The 26,472-nt window shown below is 44.9% G+C and overlaps 1 protein-coding gene across 1 annotated transcript in view; it reads left to right on the top strand.

Annotated features, from left to right (window-relative positions):
* Positions 1-26,472, top strand: part of LOC134069926 (growth arrest-specific protein 7-like) — a 43,908-nt gene that overhangs the window by 2,119 nt on the left and 15,317 nt on the right. Inside the window, exons 2-5 of the mRNA XM_062526071.1 lie at positions 7,921-8,041; positions 12,557-12,634; positions 16,252-16,334; positions 17,571-17,627. Coding sequence (XP_062382055.1) covers positions 7,921-8,041; positions 12,557-12,634; positions 16,252-16,334; positions 17,571-17,627 — 339 coding nt within the window. The remainder of the gene's footprint in view (positions 1-7,920; positions 8,042-12,556; positions 12,635-16,251; positions 16,335-17,570; positions 17,628-26,472) is intronic.

Raw genomic sequence — 26,472 nt, 5'->3', positions numbered from 1 at the left:
TAGATAGGGCATGATAAACTCAAACTCAAACAGTGCAACAAGCCAACAACTTTATTGCACAGGAGCTTAACTGTGTGTAAACAGTCACATTTCATGGCTGAAAGAACTCTGGTCTGAGTTTTAAAGGGAAGTTTATCAAAGGAAAATGCCATGGTAACGAAACCATGCAAAAAAAAAGGAGAACCAGCTCGGGAAGCATTATGCGAATGATTCAACCCAGGAACTGCCATCTTATGCATGCACTATGCAAGCTGTAAGAAGTGTGCTCTTCAGCGGTCACCTTCACATCCTGTAGTAAGTGTAAGAAGATGTGTGAAATCAACAGTGATGCTGATTTACAGTAATCACAGAGATTACTGTAAATCAGCATCACTGTTGATTTAATATATGATTTCATATTATGTGATTGTCAATAGACAGACACAATGGAAAATGTAATCAATAGCTTATAACAGAATTTTAAGCATTGATTACTAGTATGTTTGTGATAACCAACTGAGTGTCACCAGTTCCTGCATAATATGAAGGGAGATTGTTAAAGTTGCAGCTTTGAAACAGGTGGTTAAGCACAGTCTAATACTGACTCACTGGTGCGGACTTAATTAACACAGTGAAAGTACAGGGAGTATATTCTGGGCGGCCATTAATATAAAAATGAGAAACATTATAAGGTGAGTCATGGCATAGGAACTGAACTGATTGCTCCCGAGGAAATGGAATGGAAGCAGACTCACTGAGAGGGGCGGAAATCTCAGATGAGCCATCAAACGCAGCTGATCAGCCATTACATGTCAATCAAATGGTGATGAGCCCATTGAGAACACTCAAACTGGCCCGTGTCCCATCAAAATATGTTAAAACACGGTGTCAGGTTTATGTTAATGGGATGTGCTGATAGCACAGTTTGTTCATCCAAATGTGAGGTACACAGTCAAATCTTCCGTAATGTTTGATTGGTTACAGCGTTGATTATTTCATCCAATAGTTCTGGGAAGGAAAGTGTCCCACCATGATTCGTTTGTAATTCAATTCATTGAGCAGCTTCTGTGTTTTCTTAATGTGCTATTTGTTATTTCCCCCGTTGCCATGGAAGGATGCACTCGTTCCACTTGTTATGTGTCATCTGTGCCCACGGTGTGTGTGTGTGTGTGTGTGTGTGTGTGTGTGTGTGTGTGTGTGTGTGTGTGTGTGTGTGTGTGTGTGCGCGCGTGCATGTATGCGTGTCCTCTCCCCAGCGCTCTGCCAAGTTCAGCCATGTGTGAGAACACATACTACACCCAGACACCCATACCAGGGTTGGCACCAAGAGGCTCACCGAGGCTGGGGTCCTGGATAGCGCCGCCAGGCTAAAGCTTTCACAGCTGAGCTGCTGGCTACTTAAGAGACTGCTCCATTCAGTTGCCCATGTGTTTCCACTTCGCTAGCACCTCCACGTGTCCCATAGAGCAGCTCCATATGATTCGGCTATGAGGGGAAGTTATGACGGAGTCTGAAATCCAGGCCCGGTTCATTAGCCTCTCTAAATTATGTCACATGTTATTGTGAAGTTGCCATTGGGTTTTTAAAAAAAAATTTTTTTTTACATGTTTGCAGTTGAGAAGTGTGTACTGTTCCGTCTTGCTTTTGTAAAGTTTGCATTTCCATTCATATGGATTGTGGATGATGCAGGCAGAACAGGTATATAGGCTACTTGCCGCACACATCAAAGTTTAACCTAAGTGAGTTTAGGGAGAGGGTTGACAACAAAGTCTCTAGTGAACCAGGTTACCCTATTGACCTAGCAAGTGTTTTTGTAAGTTACAACTTCAACACGCAGGTAGCACCCTGCACTGCAGCCTACCTGGAGTTGTATTAGGTTGTCATAAATGATGTAACTTTGGTGAGTTGAAGCTTAAGATAGACTAACATGTCTATGAGGCAGTCTAGATGAGAGCAATCACAGTGAAGAAAAACATTTCTCCACAAGGACCCGTCGCTTCCTCGTTTCCTCTTTTTAATTATTTATGTTTCAGGCTCATTAAGTCAGAGAGCACATTGCACTGCAATTATGTGGAAAGTACCAAATAAGTAGTGGGCATGTTGTCTCTCACCACATGACACAGTAGTTGAGAGTAATGATGTCATCAGCTTGAGACTTGCTTTTTCCTTTCCCTTTTCACCAATATACACAAGCAGTGAAGTCTATCAGTAAATTGAGCCCCTGGGCGGCCTATCGATTGGAAAGATAAATACAGCCATAAATAGGATGCCCTCTCTCCGACCTGGTCTCTCTGTGGAAGTCAAGTGGAGATGAGTCCAACAAGGAGGACCTGTAGGTTAGTCATACAAATGGTCAGTGCAGTCCACACACACACACAAACCAGCAGAGACAGAGGGGAGGACAGTGCGGGCCTTGTTGGACTCAGGCGGGAGAATAGGCGCTGAACTCTCACAGTGTCGGCCATTGTTTGCCTCCATCGTCCGTGGGAGAGCGGTCCCTCCCCACATCTGGTAAACGAGGCTACAGGGTTGAACTTGACATCTGGCAAAACCAAAACACAGAAAAAAAATCTCGAAGCAGTGTGGTTGAAGAGAAAGCATGCTTCTTTTTCACATGTGCTTGAAATGACTGTTTCGGGGAGTTGGGCGTGTGTGTGTGTGTGTGTGTGTGTGTGTATGTGTGTATGTGTGTGTGTGTGTGTGTGTGTGTGTGTGTGTGTGTGTGTGTGTGTGTGTGTGTGTGTGGTGGGGGTGTTCTTGGGGAACCCACATAATGAGTGTAGCTGGGGGAGGGAAAAAGTCACTCACCCCGTCCCGGTTTCTTCTCGTATTCCTAAACTTGAGTCATGAGGTCCGGTGCCGGGTCGGTAATTAACTCCCAAACGCGTGTGAGAAATTCCCCCGGCGCTGCGGTTCTCACGGCTCCCCGAGACGTTCGTTCGCGCTGGCACAGAGGCTCGCATCAGCTTGGTACCTCCCCACTCCTCCCACCCCTCTGGGCTCTGGGTGCAAAGCCTCGCGCTACTGGTAAACACGGCTTGGGAGAAAGACACGAGATTGTATTTCTGACTTTGGCTTGCCATAGAAGTGGCTATGTATGGTAGAATTACTATAGCCTAGCTGTAACATCTCCATTATATTATATCAGTTGTATTATTATATAATTAGGCTACCCCATGATATTGCAGCCACTTGAGCACTTTGGTTGGCACCCTGTGCATAGAAATGTGCTGTCTAAATAAACTTAACCTATTTACTTATGATGGCACACAAATAAAAACTAAAACCTAGATAGTGAGTTTGGTGGATGTTTTTTTGTGAGAAGACGCCCTTCCTGGCGTAATACGGAACATGCCTATCAATAGTCTCTGCCCATGCCCTTGATATGATAGCCAGTTTCGCGCTGTCGCTGAGGTCCACGAGCGCCACATGCTAGCACAAGTGTGACTTTGCCACTTTGCCACTCAAAAAAAGCCTGTGCCAATTCCGGCGTGGCATCTGCCAAACCACACGTCAGTTTGTCGAGCACAGAGAGAACGAGAGGAAACATCTGAGTCAGAGTGTTAGGCTAACTCACCGGCTTGTGGTGGAAATATGAAGGTGCAGAAAGCTCAAAGTGTGCAAGTGGTTTTTGAAAGGTGCGAAGAGACAGAAAAGCTCCTATGAGACGAAACTGATATCATGTGAAAAAATGAAAAAAAGATCACTAAACCACTAATCGCAGTGAAAGTGATGACAAGATTGTATGAATAATAGGAAACAGGCATTTCCCTCCTTGACACCTATGCTGGCCCTAACCTACAGTCAGGATGTGATAGGTAAGGCAAACAGACAAAATTGGATACCACAAGGTCGGGTTACTGTTTATCCACAATTGAGTTTAGGCCCACAATATGGGAATGAACATTTGTAGACTGTGTTTTATAGGTTGTTACAAGCTGTCTAAGCAGGCGTTGAGATCCAGGAATGTTTATTTTTGCAAATGTCTTTATTTCAGGCTCTTGGTGATAATAGCCTATGCAGCAGAAGTGTGATGTTTTCAGCACATCTAGCACAGCAAACTGTTCCCAGTATAGTGTTGCTGCCATCAAGAGTAGCTATTCTAGCCTGAGATTAATAGTCTATGTTTAGAGTGTTAAAAGAAAGTGACTAAATTCACGCCTGAAGAGACATGGCATTGTGAAGGACACCAAAGATTATGGAAAATAAAGTGGTCAACAACATTTTACTGTAAAACACTGGAATGTAGACCTACGCACACAAAATAGTTTTCCCACAAAATACTTTCTGCAGTTATATTTATAAACAGTCTTTTTTACCATGCCACCATAGCCACTAGCACAAGCAAATCTGGGACAGCTCCATGGGAATATTATAACTCTTGTAGCCTTTGGCTGTTGAAAAGTCAGATATTTTCCATTTCCTATAGGGTAGTGGTACCCTAACACAGGAACTTTAAAGCCACACAGACCCTGACCCCTCGGACTGTCCAGATGTTCGAGTTTGGGGGGGTCAATGGAGGACAATCCGCCATTTGCGCATGGCCAGGTCAGGTTAGCGATGATTCAGCTTGGTCAGGAGTGCCTGAGTCACACACACACACACACACACACACACACACACACACACACACACACACACACACACACACACACACAGGCTCTGATCAGAGCCCCTCTCGTTGAAAGTTAGACAAGAACTTTTTTCTTCTTTGCTGGTAAATCCTGTTACGAAACTCTGGGTGCTTTTGATGCATAATGCAATCCCAGGACTATTTGTTTGCGTACTGTGTGGAATCTATGAGTTGGCATGGCGACATGCAGGGAAGTTTTGACTGCATGTGACAAGATTTTGATGAGTGAGCGTTTACTGAAATTGGAACACTTTGGGGGGAAAAAAATACTAATAAGATGAAGTAGGCCTAAGACTGAATACAGAGAATGTTTATGAAGACATTCTGAGTCACGTCATTTTGTACTAGTTTGGTAGATTATACAAGTATGGTTTCTTTTTAACTGTGTTCTTTTAAATATGGTTTTTGGGGCTGTGCATGCGTTAGATACCAGTCATTCCTTTAAACTGACTGTTCATGTGTTTGAACTCCACTGTGTGTGGCCTTTACTAGAAGCACTAATGGCTTAGAAAGTGGCCTGCCGCTCTTGGAAAATGTATCATTTGTAACCGTAAACAGTCACAAGAGAAACAAGCGTTCTTCCGAGTGAATAATAGCGTCCTCCTCCACCCAAAGAGGATTCTAGATTCCTAGAGATGGCTTGGATCTATAGCCAAACTATATTTTGAAGCGTTCTTCTTCTTCATCCCGTTTCTAACCGCAACGCTGTAACTTAAGTAAGTGGCTGTGTGTGGGGATGGGACTGGGGACAGGGTACTGTTTTTAGACTTTAAATAGCCTGATCGACCTCTCCCACATGCTGTGGTATTTAAAGATTTCTTCCCTCATAATTTATCAGGTTATTCCCAAAAACTTTTCCAGGCTGGGAGCCATCGGTGCTCCAATGGAAAAAAGGGGGACACGGCTTCACTTTGGAGCCGGTGGGATGTGTGGGTGGAGAGGCATGCTGCTGAGATTAGATACACAATGAAAGTCCATACTATCCCACCCAGGTGACACACACTCTCTCTCTCTTTCTCTCTCTCTCTCTCTCTCTCTCTCACACACACACACACACACACACACACACACACACACAGGCCTGGTAGCTTTTGTATTTCTTCTAATCTAAGCACTTGACCTTTTGCTAATGGGCCCTTGACTGAAAGTGAACAACCTCTGTGTTTTGAAAGGTTTGAATGATGACTATTTGTGTTGTTGCTAACAATCAGCAGCTCTCAATCGACCAAATGTTTCCGCAGGTCTTAGTTAGCGAGTAGGTTGTTGATTGTTGCTGGAAGGAGGACGGAGTTCCTGTCAGTCCACCAAACACTGTCAGGCTTTTCCTGGTAGCATGTGTAGCAGCCTGAAGCTACGCTGCCTGGAATGGGCAGAGAAGCCCCTCGCAGGCTGTCTGGGGTTGCTGAAACGGACCATCTGGAAGTTTGCATTATTTAATGTTAGCATATGCCAGCATGTCGGCCTAGCCACAGTCCCAACAGTCCAGTTATCTAGTGAAATCATAGCATCTTTGCATCTGCATAAAAAATAATGATAATTAAGTTGATACATTCATGTGCAATTGAGAAGAAATAATTATGTGGTGGAGTGAATTGAGTTCTGCATCAGGTGTTGAAATCATACATCACTTTGGCACCTTTTTCTAAACAGAATAAAACAAACACAATATAAGAAAAACACACACACACACACAAACATAAACACAAATCTGATCGTCAGCCTGTATTCTGCTGCTGGACAAAATTATCTTTCCAAAGCCTTTCCAAAGCTCCATCCACACCCAGTGGTTCTATTCCAGTTGTTATGACACATTCACATGGAGTGGAGAGGGGGAAGCAGAGGCCTGGTATCACACTGATGATAATGAATGACTGAACTAACATTGTTGCTTGTCTCTTGAGTGATCTAAGATTTCGCTGTGGGCACTTGCTGGCGCAGGGATGTGTTTAAACGCTTATCAGCTGTGGGATTGTGGCTGTGGGTATGTCAAGCTCCGTGGTTATGTGTTGTGTTGTGTTGTGATTTTGAGGAAATTCAGAGAGGAAATGGTTTTGGGGAACTTTTGCCTTCACCAGAGTGACACTGACTTGTGCGGTTGTCCAAAGGACATTTCCTTTTCCTCATGCCATGCGTGTAAACCCCTTGACCCTTCCTCTGGGTGAAATGACCATCATGAACACACCCTGTCCATTGCTGTGCCTGCGTCTTTGTAAACACCTGCCATGATTCTGCAAAACAGTTCAAATAACTGTTCCACATTAGTTACAGGTCTCAATCAGTTAACTTACTCTTGGCATACATATACATACATCTAAAATATAAGCAATATTCTGGATCAAGCACACTCCTCCTCTGCAGTTGGCCTGTTTCATAGTGCGCTGCCCTGTCTTTATTTCTTAAGTATACAGACTTGTTGTATTTGACCTATGATTTGCTAGTCAAGTTCACTTCTTAGTCATTCTCATTGAAATATATTTAGTGAACACGGATGTGGATGCAGTTACCCGTGGACCGCTAAGCCTGTTTTTAGCTCCATCAAAGGAAAGCCAATGCCGTAATGCTCCATGTAATTACATTTAGTCGTAAGTCATCCATGTTGTCATTTGTTTCCGCTTAATTTCTACCATGCATGAGCGAACCCTTTTGTAGGAGGTTATGTTTGCACAGACTCTTAATGTGTTTTGTATCACCAGAATGTTTTGTTTTTTTGGGGGGCTCGTCTTGACCGGACTTCAATACAATTAATTCCGCTTTCACTTTGCACAGAACTTTTGTGGGATCTGAAAACATTTTTAAACGTATGCTTGTCTTTATTTCTGCACTGCCGTGAGCTGTCATGTCTCGGTGCATTTTTGGCATTCCCGGCTGAATGAAATTACGAGTGGGAAAACCTCTATGACTTAAACCTCAGAGAAAGTGCCAACTACCATGAGCAGAGAGAGAGAATGCAGGATGAAGTCAAGCCGTAGTCTTGCTCTCAAATTGGATTTGACTCGCAAATCAGTTTAGATGCTTTGCACTGATTTTCTACCCTTGTTGCCTGATCAAATGTCACCTTATCCATCTCATTTGTACCATTACTGTACATCTTACTAGTATACGTGTATTTCTTAGGGCCAATCAAAACTATTTTAGATAACAGAAAGAATAGGCCGCCAGCTACTTCCTATGAGTATGACTCACAACAGTTTAATTTAGTTTCAAACCTGTTTCCCTGTTTTATAGCACTAACTGATAAATGCTTAATTTGTTTCCTTGCTTCTGGGTGTGCATTTTTAAAAAATGTTGTCTTCATTTCTTTACGACAGAGGTCTGCCTCCATGACTGTGCTACCTTGTGAGGACCCCAACCAATTGCCCCTGCCCCGCGACTGGAAATGCTACATGTCACCTCAAGGGAGAAAATACTACGTCAACACCGTCAGCAACGGTGAGAACAGCATAACCCCAATGCAGTGTTATTGTTGTCCCCCCCCCATCCTCTTTCCCAGATCGCAGCTGGCTCGAGGAAGTAGTCCGACTCTGGCCCGAGAGCTGGAGCCCTGCCAGGATCAGAGAGCCTGGGTCCAATCCAGAGGCATCTGTTCCATAGACCTCCTTCACGCCGTGGCCAGCTGTATGCTCAGCTCAGGCCACTCTCTCCATAAAACTTTGGAGGGGCGAGTCTGTAAAACGCCTGTTGAGGACGGACGGGCGTCTCTTTCTTTTTTTGCCCCAGAGTGGAGTGGTGGTGTGGAGCTGCGTCTGGCTGGTACTGCAGGGGAGGGTGTTGGTGGTGTTGGTGGTGGTGGTGGGGGGGCGGTGAGCAGATCAGAAGATCGCCCTGGATCACACCCTCCTCGCTGGGCATTGTGTCCTAACAATCCCTGCTCTGTCTGCCAACCCGGCCGCCCACCCGCCCTGCATCGCTGGCAGGACTGGCGGTGCAATGCTACACCCCCCACACCACCACCAGCACCACCAGCACCACCAGCACCACCCTCCTCCTCCTCCTTTCCCCCTCGTCCTCCTCCCTCTCGTCAGGCCAGGCTTCCATCTGCACCCTCTTAAGAGAACAAGTGTGGTCTAGAATGAGTAGGAACAGCAGCGCAATCGCCAGTAGTCTCACGTCTGCTCCCAAACATGTGTGTGTGTGTGTGTGTGTGTGTGTGTGTGTGTGTGTGTGTGTGTGTGTATATGTGCATGTGTATGTGTGCTCACGCATTTGTGTGTGTGTGCATGTGTGTGTGTGTGTGTGTGTGTGTGCATGTGTGTGTGTGTGTGTGTGCGTGTGTGTGTGTGTGTGTGTGTGTGCGTGTGTGTGTGTGAAAGCATGGCCACAGCATTACAGTATTACAGTTATGGCATTGTTGTAGGAGGAAAGATGCCTATCTGCCAAGACCACCGTACTCCCACGGTGCATCCGCAGCAGATTCACATTCACATGTTGTGTGGGGGCACATTACAGTCACATGTAGCTCGTCGTCCATGTTTCTATCTTTCCTTCTTTCTTTATCCCTTTCTTTTGGACTCTTTTTCTTTCCTTCTTTCTTCATTCATTCCCTTCTTTCTTTATTTCTTTCGTTTTTTTCCGACAACAACACATCTGGAAGCTCCATGGAGTGAATGAGTCACAGTGAGAGCCAAATGATACGATACGGATGTCAGCGGCGTTTGACGTGCATGCAGAGCAACGTGCGTTTGACACAGTGGCAGCGTTTGAAGACGACCATGCGTTTCAAAATAGCACGCTGAACAGACCAAGACTTTCGGTGGTCTCCATATCTTTGAGTGTCACAGGCCACCACCTAGAGATGAAAGAGGTGGTGGTGTTCTTGTTGATCGTAAATGAAAATGGCAGAGCAGTCTTTCCCATTAGTCATACGAGGTTCTCGAAAACGAAAACCCACATATTAAAACACCCACAGCTGGAATGCTGGAAATGGCACTTGTTTATCAATAAATGATACATGCTGTACAACCTCTTGCCATTCAAGTCGCATTCACAACAAACTAACATACTCACCTACTTGTCCAGTTTTGACCCAAACTCTGAAGACTGAAAACGGGACTTTTGTGTCTCCATGAATGACGTGAAAAAGTTTTGCTTTGTTTCCTTCCTGTGTCATCTTCACTTCCTGCATGTGTCTCCCTTGTGTGTGAAAGTTCACACCCTAATAGACAGGGATGTTGTCGCCATGTTTTGATCGCCATGGTTACAGCGGCGTTGCGTGGGTGGGGAAGCGATGGCGTGGAGATCAGGGGGCCTCTCCTCGTCGTGGTCCCTCCAGCTCGCTCGCTCCCCCACGGTGGTGTTTTCGCTACTCGCACACTCCCCAGCTGAGGCTACCCGCAGACTGTTTCAGAAACCGTGGAAACATCAGTGTGAGAACCACCACACACCATCGTCCGCCCACGACACAGGGAAATGAGGTTCTGTGGCTTTGTAGTAATGTGGAGTTTGTTGGTATTTAAAGGTCCAGAATGTCTGGTGTGTGATTGTTGATGTTTCCTGTGGGGGGTTTTGCCCTGTGTCGTGGTTTTGCCTGCCCTGTTGATCCTAGGTGTCAAATTGTTATGCATTTTTTCCATTATTGTACATTTGTGTATTTTCGCCAGAATTGTTTTGTTTCATGTTGCATCATATTGTATCATAATTGTTTTTGTCATCATATGCCTGAGGGGAAGTGGTATGTTATCTTTAGCAATGTGTTCCCTGCACATGATGATATGAGGCCCTATCCAATATTGAACATTTTGTTCACTAATTCTGTTGTCAAGGATATTTGGCCTTTCAGCCCCACCAAAACACATACTGTAAGTTTGTGTCTGCAAAATACACATTCTACTAGAGCCATTTTCATTAGTTACTGAAACACCCGGGGGAATGCATGGTTATATAGTGATTCAGACAGGGTTTTCAGTAAAAGTGGCCAAAATTTGACAAATGGAAGCTTTTAGGGCAAATTCTACCAGGGAGATGAATGCTACACTCATTCATTACTCCTGTCCAATCACTGGCCCCCACCTGCCTTTACCTGGCACTCTCCTAACACACCTGCTTTGCTGCTTCAGGTGCCGTCATCTCGATGACTCTCAATTCTTTTGAGTGTCACATTTATGAACCTTGTCAAAATAAATATTTGAATATAATCAAGTCTTTCTGGGACAAATGGCTTTGGCTGTCAAGTCAACACCCTGTGCCACATCCTAATGTCCTGTGCCACACAGTCACTTAAAAGCTCAGTGTCTGTTAAGAGGGAACTTTGTGCTGTTTAAATGGGTCGTGGTTGCTTCTCTGGAAAGCCGCAAGTGGCGAACAGGCAGCCAGGCAACCACAAAGGGGATATCACATATGGTTATGAATTAAAAATGAACATAAGTAGGCCATTCTTTCCCGGGCTGCCAAGAGTCAGTCACTTTCATTCACTAGGACACTGGGAATCCTGAATGAGACGCTCTCTTGTTGATGAAGAATAGCTGAACAGGAACAGCACTGAATGCGCGGTAAAAAACGCCCCTCCGAAAAAAGCAGAAGTTGAAATCTGTGACATAGTCCTGCTTATCGCAGCCCACATTTTTTGGTTTGTATGGAGATAATTAGCTTAATCTCTGTGTCAGGTGCCTGTTGCTTAGTAACCATCCACTTCTATTTTGAAGTTGCCGCAGCAGCCCCCGTGAAACATTCTAATTAAAAACAAAGAGCGAGATGCTCTTCCTCGTCCTTTTATTTCCCATAAGCGTCTTTTCACCGACTTTGGCACTCTCTGAATAGGGATTCAGTTTTAATGGTGATGAGTCTCAACTGAAAAAAAGGAAGTTAAATGATGAGGGAAAAAAAACACTGAATGTGTTAAAAAAAAAAAGAGAGATCCCCCGCCCCCCCCGCATCACCCATTACTGAAGTCGGTGTGGAGAGGCCCTTGGCATCTTTGCGAGGGACTTTTCAATTTGATGTGTCACGCTCAAAAAGGGAAGAGAATCAAATTATGTAATAGGTGACAGATCCCCACATTTGAAGATCTGAGAGGGTTTTGGATAAAAAGAACTCACTGGTAGCTGGTAGCATGTAAACAGCAAGCAGACCAGCCCTGAGAGACTGTGAAGAAACAGAGACTCGCTGAACTCTCCACGAAAACAGATGCTCTACCGCACTAACATACTGTATGACCTCACTAATTGAGGCTAAGGGGGGGCGGAGGGGTATTTTCAGAATGACAAACATCCCCTAACTGTCCAATTTCATGCATTTACCGTAACATAATGCTGGTAAAACTGAATTAAACCATATTAGTTTCTCATGAACACTGCAGAAATTGACTGGCTCGTAGAAGATACAGGTTGGGAGGAGCGGGCTAAAGCGGACAAACGAATGGCCTCTTATGCCATTACGCATCGACTATGAAGGGATCCTGATCTCTCCCGCTGCCAAGTCCCTTCCCCTCCGCGTGTCATCTGAGCAGAACGGATCGCCTTGGCTTCCGTGGCCCCCCCCTCCCCCCCACGCTGCCAAGCGCAGACACAGCCATCCGAGCCCTGGCGATGAACGGAGACAGAGACTCTCTGGATGGGCACTTGCTTGGGCCTTTTTACCTTTTTTTGAAATGGGGGGGGGGGGAGGACAGTGTGTGTGTGTGTGTGTGGGGGGGGTGCTTTATTGGAAGTGAACTGAAACAGTGCTGAAGTCACCCCCCATTCAGCAGAAGCCGTTTATAGAGCCCTCTCTCACTTCTCTTTCTAAGAGAAAAGAAAACCAAGTGCTAGACACTTCACTTTCCACAGAAACGTCTACTACTCCTGAAAGCGTGGGTTGCTGCTGACCGCTTTAGTGTCCAGTGACACACTGCTACTAGACTTTACCTATCTGTCCACGTATAACTACGTGCTAATGTTGTGGGTTTTTTTAGGGTGTCGATTCTTTGGGGCGGGATCGTGTAACTTCATTGTTATTTTTTCTTTCCAACAGAGACCCAGTGGGAGAGGCCCTCCAGTACCCCGGGCACTCCGAAGACTCCCGTGCGGCACAAGAACTCTCTTCCAGCAGGTACATTAAATTAGAGGGAAATGAAAAAAAAAAATGCTGCGGTCCTTCACATTAGTCATACATGGCCCTCGCCATCCCATAAAAACACCCACAGCTGGGACGCTGGAAATAACCTGGAGTTGTTAACTTGATGCATGTTTTCTGCGCCATCTATGCTAGCCATGTTTTACAAAAACACATTGCAGACCTAACTGATAAGTGAATGAGTGAGCATTTGTCTGATATATGTAGTTTTAATGATTGCCCGAGATGCTTTCCAGCCATGTGTTTAAAATGTTTCCCATGATTGATATCCTTTCTAGTGTTATTGTTTTGAGTATTTGATTCTTTGTGTGTTGTAACAACACATGGTTTGATAGAATGGTGGCATGAACAATAGCTTGCAGTTGTGCAATCCCAGCAAAAACAAATCTCGACTACTCTAAAGTCTAAATCTTAAACATTTGCGCTGTCTGGCAAGTTCCAAAGACTCTCGTCCACTATGGGGCCTCCAAATCCGGTCAGGCGTCCTGCTACGCCATGCCTCTGCAGGGCATCAACGCAGTCCTGTCTGCAACAGGTTCTTGGCTTTAGAACCGCAGCATGAATTGGCATGCACGGTGCAATGCATGCTCGGTCTGGTTTTGGTTTTGCCATTAGTCGCGGTACGCTCTGCATGGGTTTCATGTGTTCCTTTGGCTGCTTTTTAGTCTGTTTTTTGGAAGTTACACAAAGTCATTTTTTTATCGTCCCAATTAGACGGAGGTCATTTAATCCAATCAGGTTTCGCCTTCAAAGCCACGAGCGTAAATATGCCTGTCTCAAGGTTCCGTTTTGCTCATCAACGCAACAGGGACAAATCAAAGCAGGTCTCAAAAGCATATCTCAAGACCTGCACGCTTTAGTATTTGTCCGTCTCACTTAAACCAGATCCCAACCAAACTCAGTCTGTTTCTACACACAGCAAATTACCTATGATAGGATCCTTTTACCCTCACTTGTCACATGATTTGTACTGCGCTATTATACATTAGGTTTGTAGGCAGGCAGGCAGGCAGAGAGCATGACCTTACCATGATGTCAGCGCGTTACAGAAAGCAGACCCTCGCCACAGGAGTCGTGGAGAGAGCGTCGCTGTTCGGGAGTAATGACTCTTGATTGCACATGTGGTGATGAACGGTGCTGTTCATGACCCATGCACACCAATGTATTTCCTCCCCCTATTTTCCTAGTTATGAGTCGTTTACTCATGCCCTCTGCTATCCTATAATGAGGACAAACCCCCCAGAAAATACGGCGCACATTTTTCTATAACTGTTAGCCTTCTCCGCAGGCAACCTGCATCGGGACCGTTGGGACCCGCTCTAACTCTCTACTGGCTGATTTTAAGTGATAAGGCATGGGTAACGCTGGAGGTTCTCCACCACAAGGAGGGTCCTGTTCAATGGTACGAGACGAACGCATTCCCTCAAAATGACTATGTGTGCACGGGCCGTCTATATTTGCCAAGGGCTGTTGCCAATTTACTAGAGAGAGAGAGAGAGAGAGAGAGGCCCCTTGATTGCAGATTTCCTGTTTTTTAATTTGCAAAGTGGCAACGAGAAATGCCATGAGTCCCACTCCTAAAAATACAGGCTAATTTTTTTTTACGAGGCAGAACAGCGCAACCTTGTCCGAGGCGTCACGAAAACAAACACCACAACAAGGGGGCCTCTTCAAGGTGGCTCCGTTAACCAAATTAGCATGTTAGCATTGACCCTCTTCGGTCAGTCGCCGCTACTTTTTGACGCGGTCTCGTGAGCCATGTCGTGTCGCACACGTTAACCACGGTTAAACCCAATAAAAGAGTTCTCACTCTTCAAAACATGTTGACTTTAGTTTTCAGAGGCTCTTAACTCTTAAAGCGTGTGTGTGTGTGTGGAGAGGTGGGGGGGTGTTTAATGCACCAGCTAAAAGAGTTGTCAACGCTAGTTTGCACCTCAGAATGGCTTTTTTTTTTCTCCCCCTGGAGTCTGGAGTGATTTACGTGTCGGAGGGGAAGTACCTGAGATCCCTGCCGTTCTGGTCCACAGGACCGTGTTGTGCACGTGATCAATCACTGATTGGACAGCGCAGCGGGGAGGTGCTAAGAGGTGAAGTGTGTTAGTCTGCCCTGCGTGACCTTTGACCTGTGGGGGATCCAGGGGTGTCTGTGAGGGAGCAGCTGGATTTAAAGGCCCCAACGAGGCGCCTGCTGTCTAGTCCTTGTTGAGCTGATGCTCTCCATTCTTCTCATTGAAAGACATTGGAGCACATGCAGCCAGCAAAAGACACACACACACACACACACACACACACACACACACAGTCACTGACATATGCATGAATGCCACATGCCTCCACACACGTACACACACATACAAACATGCTCATACACTTCCTTGACAATTGCAGCTTATACATCAGCACAACAGTAAGGCTGGTCAAGTGTCAAAATCCTGTCAGGGATTCATTCAGCGGTGTTGATTGTATTGGATTTTCAATAAAAACAAAAGAATAAAAACAGTTACAGTAAATGAACGTTTGACTCGGTATGACATACCATGCTGATTCATCAGATGCATTCTGTGACTGGTGTAGTATTATATCCTAGTACGTAATTATAATTCATTAATCCTGTTTTACTGCCCAAAACATCCAACAATGAGCATTAATCCTACCGTTAAAAGTATTTATCCTACCGTTATAAATCAATTTTACATAATGCACAGAAGAGGGAAACAAGACACTAAAATACATTAGACTCAAAAGCCTGAACTCTCAGTCTAGCTCCACGGAATATACAGTATTTGTGCTCAATTTCTCTTAAGAGAGGTAGAAATGACACACTAATTAACTGTCAACTTCACAGTGTGTGAGTGAAATTGAAGCAGGAAGTGGAACACTGCCCTCTGCCCGTACATTTGCAGTAGCATTGTCTCACTGCTGTTATGAGTTAATGCATTTCTGGTGTGGGCTGGCAGAGCCTCAACTCAGAAGAGGGGGAGAGCTCATTTGAAAAGGGTGTGAAAAGTGTGGAGGAACAAAAAACTTCTCCAGTAAACAGGCATGCTGGAAATGATCAATTCAATTCAATTCAAAGAACTTTATTTTTCCGTTAGGAACTTCACATGTGGAGAAGCAGCACATACCCACACACACGCACATGCACACACACACACACACACACACTCTAAAATGCATCAGTCAATGCAACCAAAATGCAAACCAATGCAATGCAAAATGATACTACTCTCTTATGCTGGGCTGGAGGTATGCATGAGGAAGTGCAGCACTGTTATAGAGGGGGGTATAACAGAGGTGCAAAGCTTCTCTACTGAGTCACTGTTGCGAAAATGTCTAGTCATGTCTCTGCTCTTGCACCATCTGATCACCTGACACGAGGAATGTCAGGCACTTGAAGAATGTCTGAGCACATCTGCACACAACACTGTAGTATTGTTCTTGCCAAGGAAATTCAGTTATGTTGTGATATGTATTTGTATTGTTCCAAGCTTTACTTTTCAGAGAATGTCATCTTTTTTTTGTTCTTCCTCCTCGTCCTCCTCCTCCCTCTCTCTCTCTCTCTCTCTCTCTCTCTCTCTCTCTCTCCCTTCCAGTGAATGGATTTCACTCAAGTGGAAGCCCGTTGCATCATTTGGAACAGACCCACAATCACACGCGCAAACACAGTATGGACCAGGTATGACTGGGGATTTATATTTGTACTGTATATTAAAGATGTCCCTTGCTGACTTTTGGGAAGTCAGTTGAGATCATAAGTCATTTTCCCATAGTTCAGCAGAGACAGATTTATTTTGCTTCTAATTCATATTCATATCAGAATAGCAGTGGGCCAAAACTTGACTACATTCATCAAGTTCACTCTCCTTAAACAAACTGAAAACTGATATTAGGATGTTCAGATTCACTGCCATTACAGTAATGGGGGCCAAACCAGGGCTGTATTATACAGGAGGGCTTCACTTCAGGTCCAGTGTCCTTTTGCCGTAATGGGGGCATCTAAAATGACCAGCAAAGACCTTAGAAATGAAAGATTTCCACAAGAGCCATTTCCAAACATTTGAATGTAGCATGCGCATCAGAATGAACACTATTACACAAATGTAATCATTACAGGAGTTACAGCTATTACATCATTCAGAGAGAAGAGTCCGTGTACTCTGTGTGTGTGTGTGTGTGTGTGTGTGTGTGTGTGTGTGTGTGTGTGTGTGTGTGTGTCTGTGTGTGTGTGTCTGTGTGTGTGTGTCTGTGTGTGTGTGTGTGTGTGTGTGTGTGTGTGTACGTGCGGTGGCAGCACTGGGCTTAAAGTTTACAATAGGAGACAGGGAATGAGGGGGGTGTTCAGCCTATATTTAGGAATTCCCTCTGTCTCTCCCTCTACACCTCTCTCTCTCTCTATCTGTATCTCTCTCTCTCTCTCTCATTCAGTTGTTATTACCTCAGAATGCAAATGATGGTTAAAGGTAAATCAACTGGCTCCATAACTCACACGCACAGACACTCACCCACACACTCACTCATTCTCTCTTTCTCTGTCTCTCATTCTCTCTCTCATACACACACACACACTCACACATACACACACAGAGAGGCACACACACACACACACACACACTCACACATGCACACACACACACACACACACACACACACACACACACACACACAGGCAACATGCTGTGCAGCACTCTGCACCTACCCTGCCACCCCACTCACCACGGCAACAGCAGCCGCTGCAGCAGCAACAAGATTACAACAGAGAGCAGTAAAAAAAGAGGGGCCATCGAAAGAGAGAGAGAGAGACAGAGAGAGAGAGAGAGAGAGTGTGTATGTGTGAAAAAGAAAAAGAAAAAAGAATTCAACAATGTCTGACACGGAGGGGAGCTTTGACGGCAGGTCTTATGTCTATCCACAGAGTCCTACGTCCACTTCGCCCACCACCAAACAGCAGGACAAGGACACAACTATCACGGTGAGTGACCAAACATTTTTTTTCAAAAATTGCAAGGCCAGAAGTAGCCGGTGTCCGTGGTATGGCGATAATAGCCTTAAAACATGCGGGAGAAGAGAGGAGGGGGAAAAAAATGACAAGCATGCTCAATTTAACCAGGGGGTGATTATAGCCTTCCACTTGCGAAAATGGGAGTGAAGCGGCGTGAGGAAAAAACAACAAGTTTTCCGCAAAGCCGCACCAACTTGGGAGGGAAAGGCGAAGAGAGAGGAGCAGAAAACGGCACAGGAATGCGCCTGTTTCTCCACTAATTTGGAGTGCCGGCTTGGCACGGCGTCAACTGAGGCTGCAGGGGAGGCTGTTGTGCACCAGCAGAATGGCTGTTTTTTTTTTTTTTTTGACTGCAACCTCACAAGTTGCGGCTCCCCGAAGGGATGTCAGATTGTTAACTGTTTGGTGGAGCTTTGCAATGGTGGCTGCAATTGGTCAATGGAGCGTGCTGTATGAAACACTGTTGAGTGGTTTGATGATCTGACAACTTGTTGATTTTTTTGTTTTACTGCAACCTCACAAGTTGCGGCTCCACCGAGGGATGTCAGATTGTTAACTGTTTGGTGGAGCTTTGCAATGGTGGTTGCAATTGGTCAATGGAGCGTGCTGTATGAAACACTGTTGAGTGGTTTGATGATCTGACAACTTGTTGATTTTTTTTTTTTACTGCAACCTCACAAGTTGCGGCTCCACCGAGGGATGTCAGATTGTTAACTGTTTGGTGGAGCTTTGCAATGGTGGCTGCAATTGCTCAATGGAGCGTGCTGTGCATGACACACTGTTGAGTGGTTTGATGATCTGACAACTTGTTGATTGTCAGAGGACTTTTTTTTTTAAAATGCCTTATGTTCTTGTGTGCCTTACTAGCCTGGCTAACGCCTCCCACTTCTCAAATGAGACGTGGTCTGGCAACCAGACGTTCATTTTCTCGTATTTGAAAAAATGCCCAGATCCGTTCATTGGGCGCCACGGATGTCTATCAAATGCGCATAGCTCACCCAACTCGTTCGTATGCAACGCTAAGGGCTGCCGTAAATCCTTTGGCGTCGAATGTAGACGCAAGAAGGCAACGGAAACTTCTCGGATGTTCTGTGATTGGTTCGCCAACATCAGGCGAACATTTGGGCGTTAGTTTCCAGACTGGCTTAGCAGCGGGATTGAAAACACCGCGCAAGGCAGTATGGGAAAACCCAGGCTAGTGCCTTACAGTAGTATGGTGTGATGATGAAAAGACGAATGCATTTGTAGTGGCTATGTCTGTACAGAGGGATGATAGCATTGCCTCATCTGAAATGACTGGCAGAATTGGAGGGAGGGGGAGGAAGGGGAGGGGGGGGGGGGGTGTTGACTGGTTAGTCTGACCCCGGTCCAAATCAACCACAGAGAGGCTGTGTCAGCAGGTGGTTAAGTACAGTCATAATCACCGCTTATTCACTCTCAGCCTTTTCCTCCCTGACCCTTCTCTCCATTCCCACAGCATGGGGAGATCAAAGGCAGGATGCTGGTGAGTGGGTGGGTGTTGGAATAAATGAGAGTACAGTATACCAGTTGATAATGGAAGTGTAGTATGCTTATTGATTGTGGAAGTATATGACGCCTATTGATAGTATGCCAGTTGATAATGGAAGTATAGTATGCTTATTGATTGTGGAAGTATATATCGCCTATTGATAGTATGCCAGTTGATTATGGAAGTATAGTATGCCTGTTGATTGTGGAAGTATATGACGCCTATTGATAGTATGCCAGTTGATTATGGAAGTATAGTATGCCTATTGATTGTGGAAGTATATAGCGCCTATTGATAGTATGCCAGTTGATTATGGAAGTATAGTATGCCTATTTATTGATACTAGTATGCTTATTGATTGTGGAAGTATAAATGCCTGTTGATTATGGAAGTGTAGTATACCAGTTGATTATGGAAGTATAGTATACCTGTTGGGTATGGGAGTATAGTGTGCCTATAGGATAGTCTGCCCAGCGCTTCTCTGCCTTTGTTGGGTGTTGATTGGAAAGTGTCAGTGGGGTCACTGATGCCTGGCAGTATCACAACAATTCATTTTAGTCAGTTATGTCACTGATGTTGTGGATCTCTATCAGACGTTGGCACATCACTATTACCATGCCCACAGGTGATACCACATGGCAAGTGATATCGCTTCCTATTTAAAGGAAATGTGAAAAGGAAAACAGTGAGAGGCAACATTTGACTTGTCTGTGACTTGCTTGTCAAAAAGCGGTCAGGATCAGCTTTTTTGGACATTTTCCCACCGATTGTCCACATGTCACGGGAGTATGACATTTCCTATTGGAAAGAGTTGAGGATGCAAATTGAGGATCATGGTCTGCACTGTATGTGGTCCAAACTAAATGGAATGGAGATTCAATTTCTCACTGAATAACATCTGTCTAGCATTTGTGCAAGTCACCACAAAACCTTATCTCAAGTGCATCCATTAACAGATTCCTGCGCAGCACTGAAATGTGCTGATGAGATATTCACAGTTCCTTCACCGAGCAGGAGAGAGAGAGAGAGACAGAGAGAGAGAGAGAGAGAGAGAGAGAGAGAGAGAGAGAGAGAGAGAGAGAGAGGAGCATTCTTGGCGTCACACATTCTTTTCCTCCTGATTGGCCACCGCGTCCACATCACCGGTCGAACAATGCCGTCTCAGTGATGGCTTTTCCACTTTGGGTGCATTCCTCAATCCTCTCCTGTTCTCAAAAAGCATGATCGTTTTTTTTTTATCACTTCAAGGAAGTTGGGAGGCCGTGGTGAGGCGTTAGCTTAGTTAGCATTCTCGCTAATGTCTACAAAAGTTAACCGCTGTGAAGCTGATGCTCACCTGTTAATGAACTGTGGGCATACAAAGTAGTTTTAATGCCTTGTTAATACAGTCAGATCATGTTGAAACTTCTGTCGCAGATTATAGAGTCTGGGAGAGTTCCAGACAGTTGTTGCGACATCATTAATCTGGCTTTTCTTTAACAGAGCCAACTTGATTGATATGTTAAAGCCTAGATTAAGGAATAAATCTCTGAATATTTTGTCTGGGATTACCAAACCATTGTGATATGATACTAATTTCAGACGGCATAATCATCCCCAAGACAGAACTCGCTAAGTGAATCACTTGCTGCGTTTCAGTTAGCCGGATTTTGCTAGCCTCCTCGGCTAACACATTCCTGCCGGGGTCAGAGACTTGGCAGACAGGGGGCAGCCCCAGCGCCTCAGGTCAAGAGCCGTCGAGCGGATGCGAGAAATGAGAAGCGAAGTCGGACTTTGGTGCGACAAAAGGGCGCATTGTACGACGGAGGATCATCAAGGTACACACAGCCACCCCCGGCACCTCCGAACTGCCCCCGGGGGGGATCGTGGGTAGCTCCCAAAAGCGTGGCACCACAAAGACCCCGGCTGACACAAAGGTTGCAAGCCAGGGCATGTCTTTTCCTTATCCGTGCGTTGGGAAATGAGGTGGAATGAAATTCTATTTTTTTTCCCCCCCGTCCCCGTTATTTTTGTGGTCGGAGTAAGGGGCATGACATGTCTGGCTATCTGCCAAGAGAGGATAGCACTCAACACGCACACACACACACACACACACACACACACACACACACACACAGAGAAGCACACACGCACACACACACACACACATACACACACACACAGAAGCACACACACACACACACACACACTCTCTCCACATTTTTTCTCCAGACACTACTTCTCACCCCCCGCCCTCCCCTCTATGCCTTTTCCCCTCAAATTAAACGTAATCAAAGTGAACAGAAAGTACAGATAAGAAGGGTCTTACGGTCAGCCTGGCGCCGAAATCGGCGGGTCGGGCAAAGCTGACAGACTTGACAGCTCAAAAGCGCCTCGCCGGACCCTCATCACGGCAGTGTCGGCCACACTTACGGGATTAGCCGCTGTTACCGGGCAACTGCACCGACTCGGCTTAGGCGACAAGAGTCGCCTCGGACGCTGGCGCGGCCATCTTCACCACTCGAGGGGGTCACTCTAAATTTTTGGATGCTGGGGATGGAAACACACAAGCCTGTTCTGTGTGGAGTTTGATGGGTCCCTGCTTAGCGCATCACCGGCTCGCAGAGACAGGATTTTGACACGAGTTTGCTGAAATACAAGAGCGGAGTTATGGCTGAAGTGTTTGTGGGCCTGTGCGAGTGATGCAATGACGTGAGATGGGTTTTGTAGAAAATGTGGCTGTCACTACTATTCAACAGATAAACCTTTTACAACAAGGAAGGACACGTAGAAGTCACATTTGTCCAGTCTGTTTGTTTTGTTATGACTGGCCAGCTACAATGAACCATGATGTGGTTATAAAATAAAAGTAACTGATATTACATTGTTGAAAATATCTCAGCTGTGGAGTAGTTTAGATGCATGATAGTACAGTATGTATGCACAGGACCTATTGTACTATAACACATTCAAATTCAATAATGCAATTACATCATGAAATGTCACTCTCAATGTGGAAAGTTTCATGAAAGTTTTAGTACGGTCAGGCTTAGTAGGTATTTTTACAGACACGTTTAGTATGTGTCACGACAGCTGAAATATTGCTAATTCTACTTTATTTAAAGTACAGTATGTGGGCTGAGACGTACTGTACAGATCTGCTTACAGATGGAGACATGGTATAATTCCTGTGTTTTGTTGTCATGGAGTAGTCTTGAGGTTTTTCAGCTTTTTCTCAGCTATATAAGTATAGCTTGTGTTATGTTGTCCTGACTTTCCTGGCATATGTTCTTATGTAATTTGCCATAGTTGCATGTAGTTATGACCCAATACTGGATACACATTTGGCCCATTGTTTATAAACAGACTGGAGACAGTAGGTTTCCCATGTTTGGCCAATGTAATGTTGTGTGTGTGTGTGTGTGTGTGTGTGTGTGTGTGTGTGTGTGTGTGTGTGTGTGTGTGTGTGTGTGTGTGTGTGTGTGTGTGTGTGTGTGTGTGTGTGTGTGTGTGTGTGTCTCTGTGCGTGTGTGTGTGTGTGTGTGTGTGTGTGTGTGTGTGTGTGTGTGTGTGTGTGTGTGTGTGTGTGTGTGTGTGTGTGTTTGTGTGTGTGTGTGTGTGTGTGTGTGACATTGGTGTGTGTGGTTTCCATTATGTTTTGGTGAGCACAGAATCTATACACAGAGACTGAAGGTTGTTTTGTGCTCAATACAGATTTTGCTGTTGTTAGCAGTCTGTAAAATGTGCTTGGGATTTCACAGTTGTGACTTGCCGTCAAACTAAACACTCTTCGAAGCCTTTGATATGTCCTAGCCTGAGAGATGTCATCAGCCATTACCAAAGACACTCTTTTCTCTTTTTTATTTCAAAAAAGCACACCTGTGTCAGAATAGTTTGTTTTTCACATTTGATGTTATAGTGATTCATCCTCCAGGCGAGACCAGGTCCGCGTCTGAGGGGAGGCTGTCTACAGTGCCACAATGCCTTGATTGTGAAATGTCAAGTCACAGCACTCTGCACAGAGAAAAATGACTGACCCTCTGATAAAAGACTCAAAGCGCTCCTTTGTCTCGAAACAGTAGAGACGGAGAGACGGTCCAAAAACCACGATGACCAAAACATTCTTCCCCCAAACAATCTGTCCCGACACCTTTAAATCATATCCCACTTATCTCATGTGTCTTATATGAAATTAATGAATTTCTTCATATTATTACTGGTCCACTCTGACTCACCCACTCCTCCACAGACATCAACTCAACAGTTGCTCTGATGAATCAGAGCCAATTAGCCCAACAATACATGATTCAGTGCCAGTGGATTTAACTGATCCTGAGGCGACCACTAAGCACCTCATCAGTGTGTGTGTGTGTGTGTGTGTGTGTGTGTGTGTGTGTGTGTGTGTGTGTGTGCGTACGTGCGTGCACACGTGTGTGTGTGTGTCTGCGTGTGTGTCTGTGTCTGTGTCTGTGTTTGTCAGTATGTGTGTGTGTGTGTCTGTGTCTGTGTCTGTGTCTGTGTCTGTGTCTGTGTATGTGTGTTTCTGTGTGTGTGTGTGCGTGTGCGTACGTGCGCACACACATGTGTGTGTGTGCGCGCGCGTGTCTGTGTGAAACACATTATCATAAAATACCCAGGTGATTCCACGAGGCCAGACTGCTGCAGGCTATCTGTAAAACTATCAGCAACCTCAGTTAATTAAATCCTCCTCAGACAAATGAGTTGTCTGTACAGGGTTGATTTTAGAAACAGATAGACTCAGGCTTATTAAGGAAGAATGTGACCTAAACACCTTAAAGTGTTTTTTTTTTGTTTTGTTTTGTTTCAGCTGTTGTGTTTTTTCTTGCAGCAAACCGCTTATTATCACATGCATAGCTTTATTTAGCAGCTATGGTTAACAGTATCTTTATGCTGAAAGATTATGGTCTATTTTAAGTAAATGAGAGTGAGTCAGAGAGAGAGAGATCTGAGTGCCAGACATGTCCTACAGTATGGAAGGCAAGCCTGACTATTACCTTATTATGGTGACAAAACAGGGGTTGCTGCAAGCCTATAACCATTCATTACACCATTACTAATGATTAAGCACACAGTACTAATGATTAACCATTACTTAAAATAGAACGTGGCTGTGATGCCCATACATCACTGGATGGCTAAAGAGATAAGTAAAGAAATCCTCTCATTACTTCCTCTCTCAGGCATACCGCCAATCAGAGTTCATCTCTTGCCAATGGCCATCCAGTTAATCATGACTATACAGTATGCAGTCTGGTAGGTGGAATGCATTTGTCTGCAGTGACTTTAGAGAACGATATCTACTCCGCTGTTAATAGGTGGAGATTAGATTAGGAGGAGAGCCATCAATATTATGTTCTGTTGATTACATAAAAAAACAATTTATTTGGGAATGGGGCTATCTAAACATGGGGCTATTTTTGGGGGGTGGGGTGGGGGTGGTGGAATTGTTAAACTCCTTGAATTGAAGTTAAAAGTCTACACTGTACTGTATTTTGATTGTTCTCCATTGCGGTGGTGTACAGAGGCAAAATTGCACAAATTGTGTCATTGTCCAAATACTTACGAAACGGACTGTATAGCGACACAATTATGTGGCTCTGTGGTGGTTAACTCAGCAATATGACATGAGTGAGTGTGATGTTGGTAAGGATTATCCATCCGGTTGTGATTCGAGCATAGGATAGCCCCACTCACAGAATGTCTATTGTCCAATGAGAAATGAAGAAATAGTGTGACTGGACCTAACTGCTTTATAATAAAGTTACACTGCAGATGCGTGTTGTGGGGACATTTAAATAAAATAACACTGTAGATGTGTGTTTGGGGACGGTTGAATAAAATAACACTATAGACGTGTGTTGTGTTGTGGGGACAGTTGAATAAAATAACACTGTAGATGTGTGTTGTGGGGACGGTTGAATAAAATAACATTATAGACGCATGTTGCGGGGACAGTTGAATAAAAATAACACTATAGACGTATGTTGTGGGGACGGTTGAATAAAAATAACACTGCAGATGTGTGTTGTGGGGACAGTTGAATAAAATAGCACGCGTGTTGTGGGGACAGTTGAATAAAATAACACTGCAGATGTGTGTTGTGGGGACAGTTGAATAAAATAGCACGCGTGTTGTGGGGACAGTTGAATAAAATAACACTGCAGATGTGTGTTGTGGGGACAGTTGAATAAAATAACACTGCAGATGTGTGTTGTGGGGACAGTTGAATAAAATAACACTGCAGATGTGTGTTGTGGGGACAGTCGAATAGAATAGCACGCGTGTTGTGGGGACAGTTGAATAAAATAACACTGCAGATGTGTGTTGTGGGGACAGTTGAATAAAACAGCACGCGTGTTGTGGGGACAGTTGAATAAAATAACACTGTAGATGTGTGTTGTGGGGACAGTTGAATAGAATAGCACGCGTGTTGTGGGGACAGTTGAATAAAATAACACTGCAGATGTGTGTTGTGGGGACAGTTGAATAAAACAGCACGCGTGTTGTGGGGGCAGTTGAATAAAATAGCACGCGTGTTGTGGGGGCAGTTGTGAGGCGTGTGGGCAGTGGTGCTGGACAGGAGTGTTGCAGTGACCTTGCACACACAAGCGAGAGGACGGTCCCCTCCACAGGGCTGTCGTCTCCGGCCCTGGTGTCAGGGGCAGATAAACAGCATCAGTCTCACACACACGCCAGCCCCTGTTCTGGCCTCCAAACCCAGCGATGAGCTCCTGTCTGCTGACCGGCCGCCAGAGCCAGCGAACTGGCCAGTGCGCTTATTAGGTTATAAATCATACCGGTGCTGGTGCTCCATCAGTACTGTGATCGATAGTGTGGATGTCGGGATGCATGTTGATTTATACAAATACACACACACACACACACATTTACCTACACACACATACACACACACACACACACACACACACACACACACACACACACACACACCTACCTACACGCACACACACACACATGTTCTGTGTGGAGTTTGATGGGTCCTTACTCTACACTTTACAAACTTATGGTCTCAGGTCTCAGGAGAAAACCCTGTTAGTAAAACCCGCTGTTAGAAATAAACATGGTGAAGCAGCTTTTGGCTGCTATGTGGTTCAGCTCTGGAACCGACTTTCGGACGACCTAAAAAAGACTTCAGCTGTAGTCTGTTTTAAATCTAGACTTAAGACCTAAATGTCCTCAGATGCCTTCTACTAACTGATCAGGTGTACTTCCTGTTATCATTGAGTTCCAAATTCTGAATCTGTTTTTTAATTATTCTACCTTTTGTCTTTTATGTTTTCTTTT

This window comes from Sardina pilchardus, chromosome 22 (genome assembly GCF_963854185.1).
Source record: "Sardina pilchardus chromosome 22, fSarPil1.1, whole genome shotgun sequence".
NCBI classification, from domain to species: domain Eukaryota; kingdom Metazoa; phylum Chordata; class Actinopteri; order Clupeiformes; family Clupeidae; genus Sardina; species Sardina pilchardus.
Note: the sequence above shows the minus strand (reverse complement) of the source record. Positions and strands in the feature narration are given on the sequence as shown.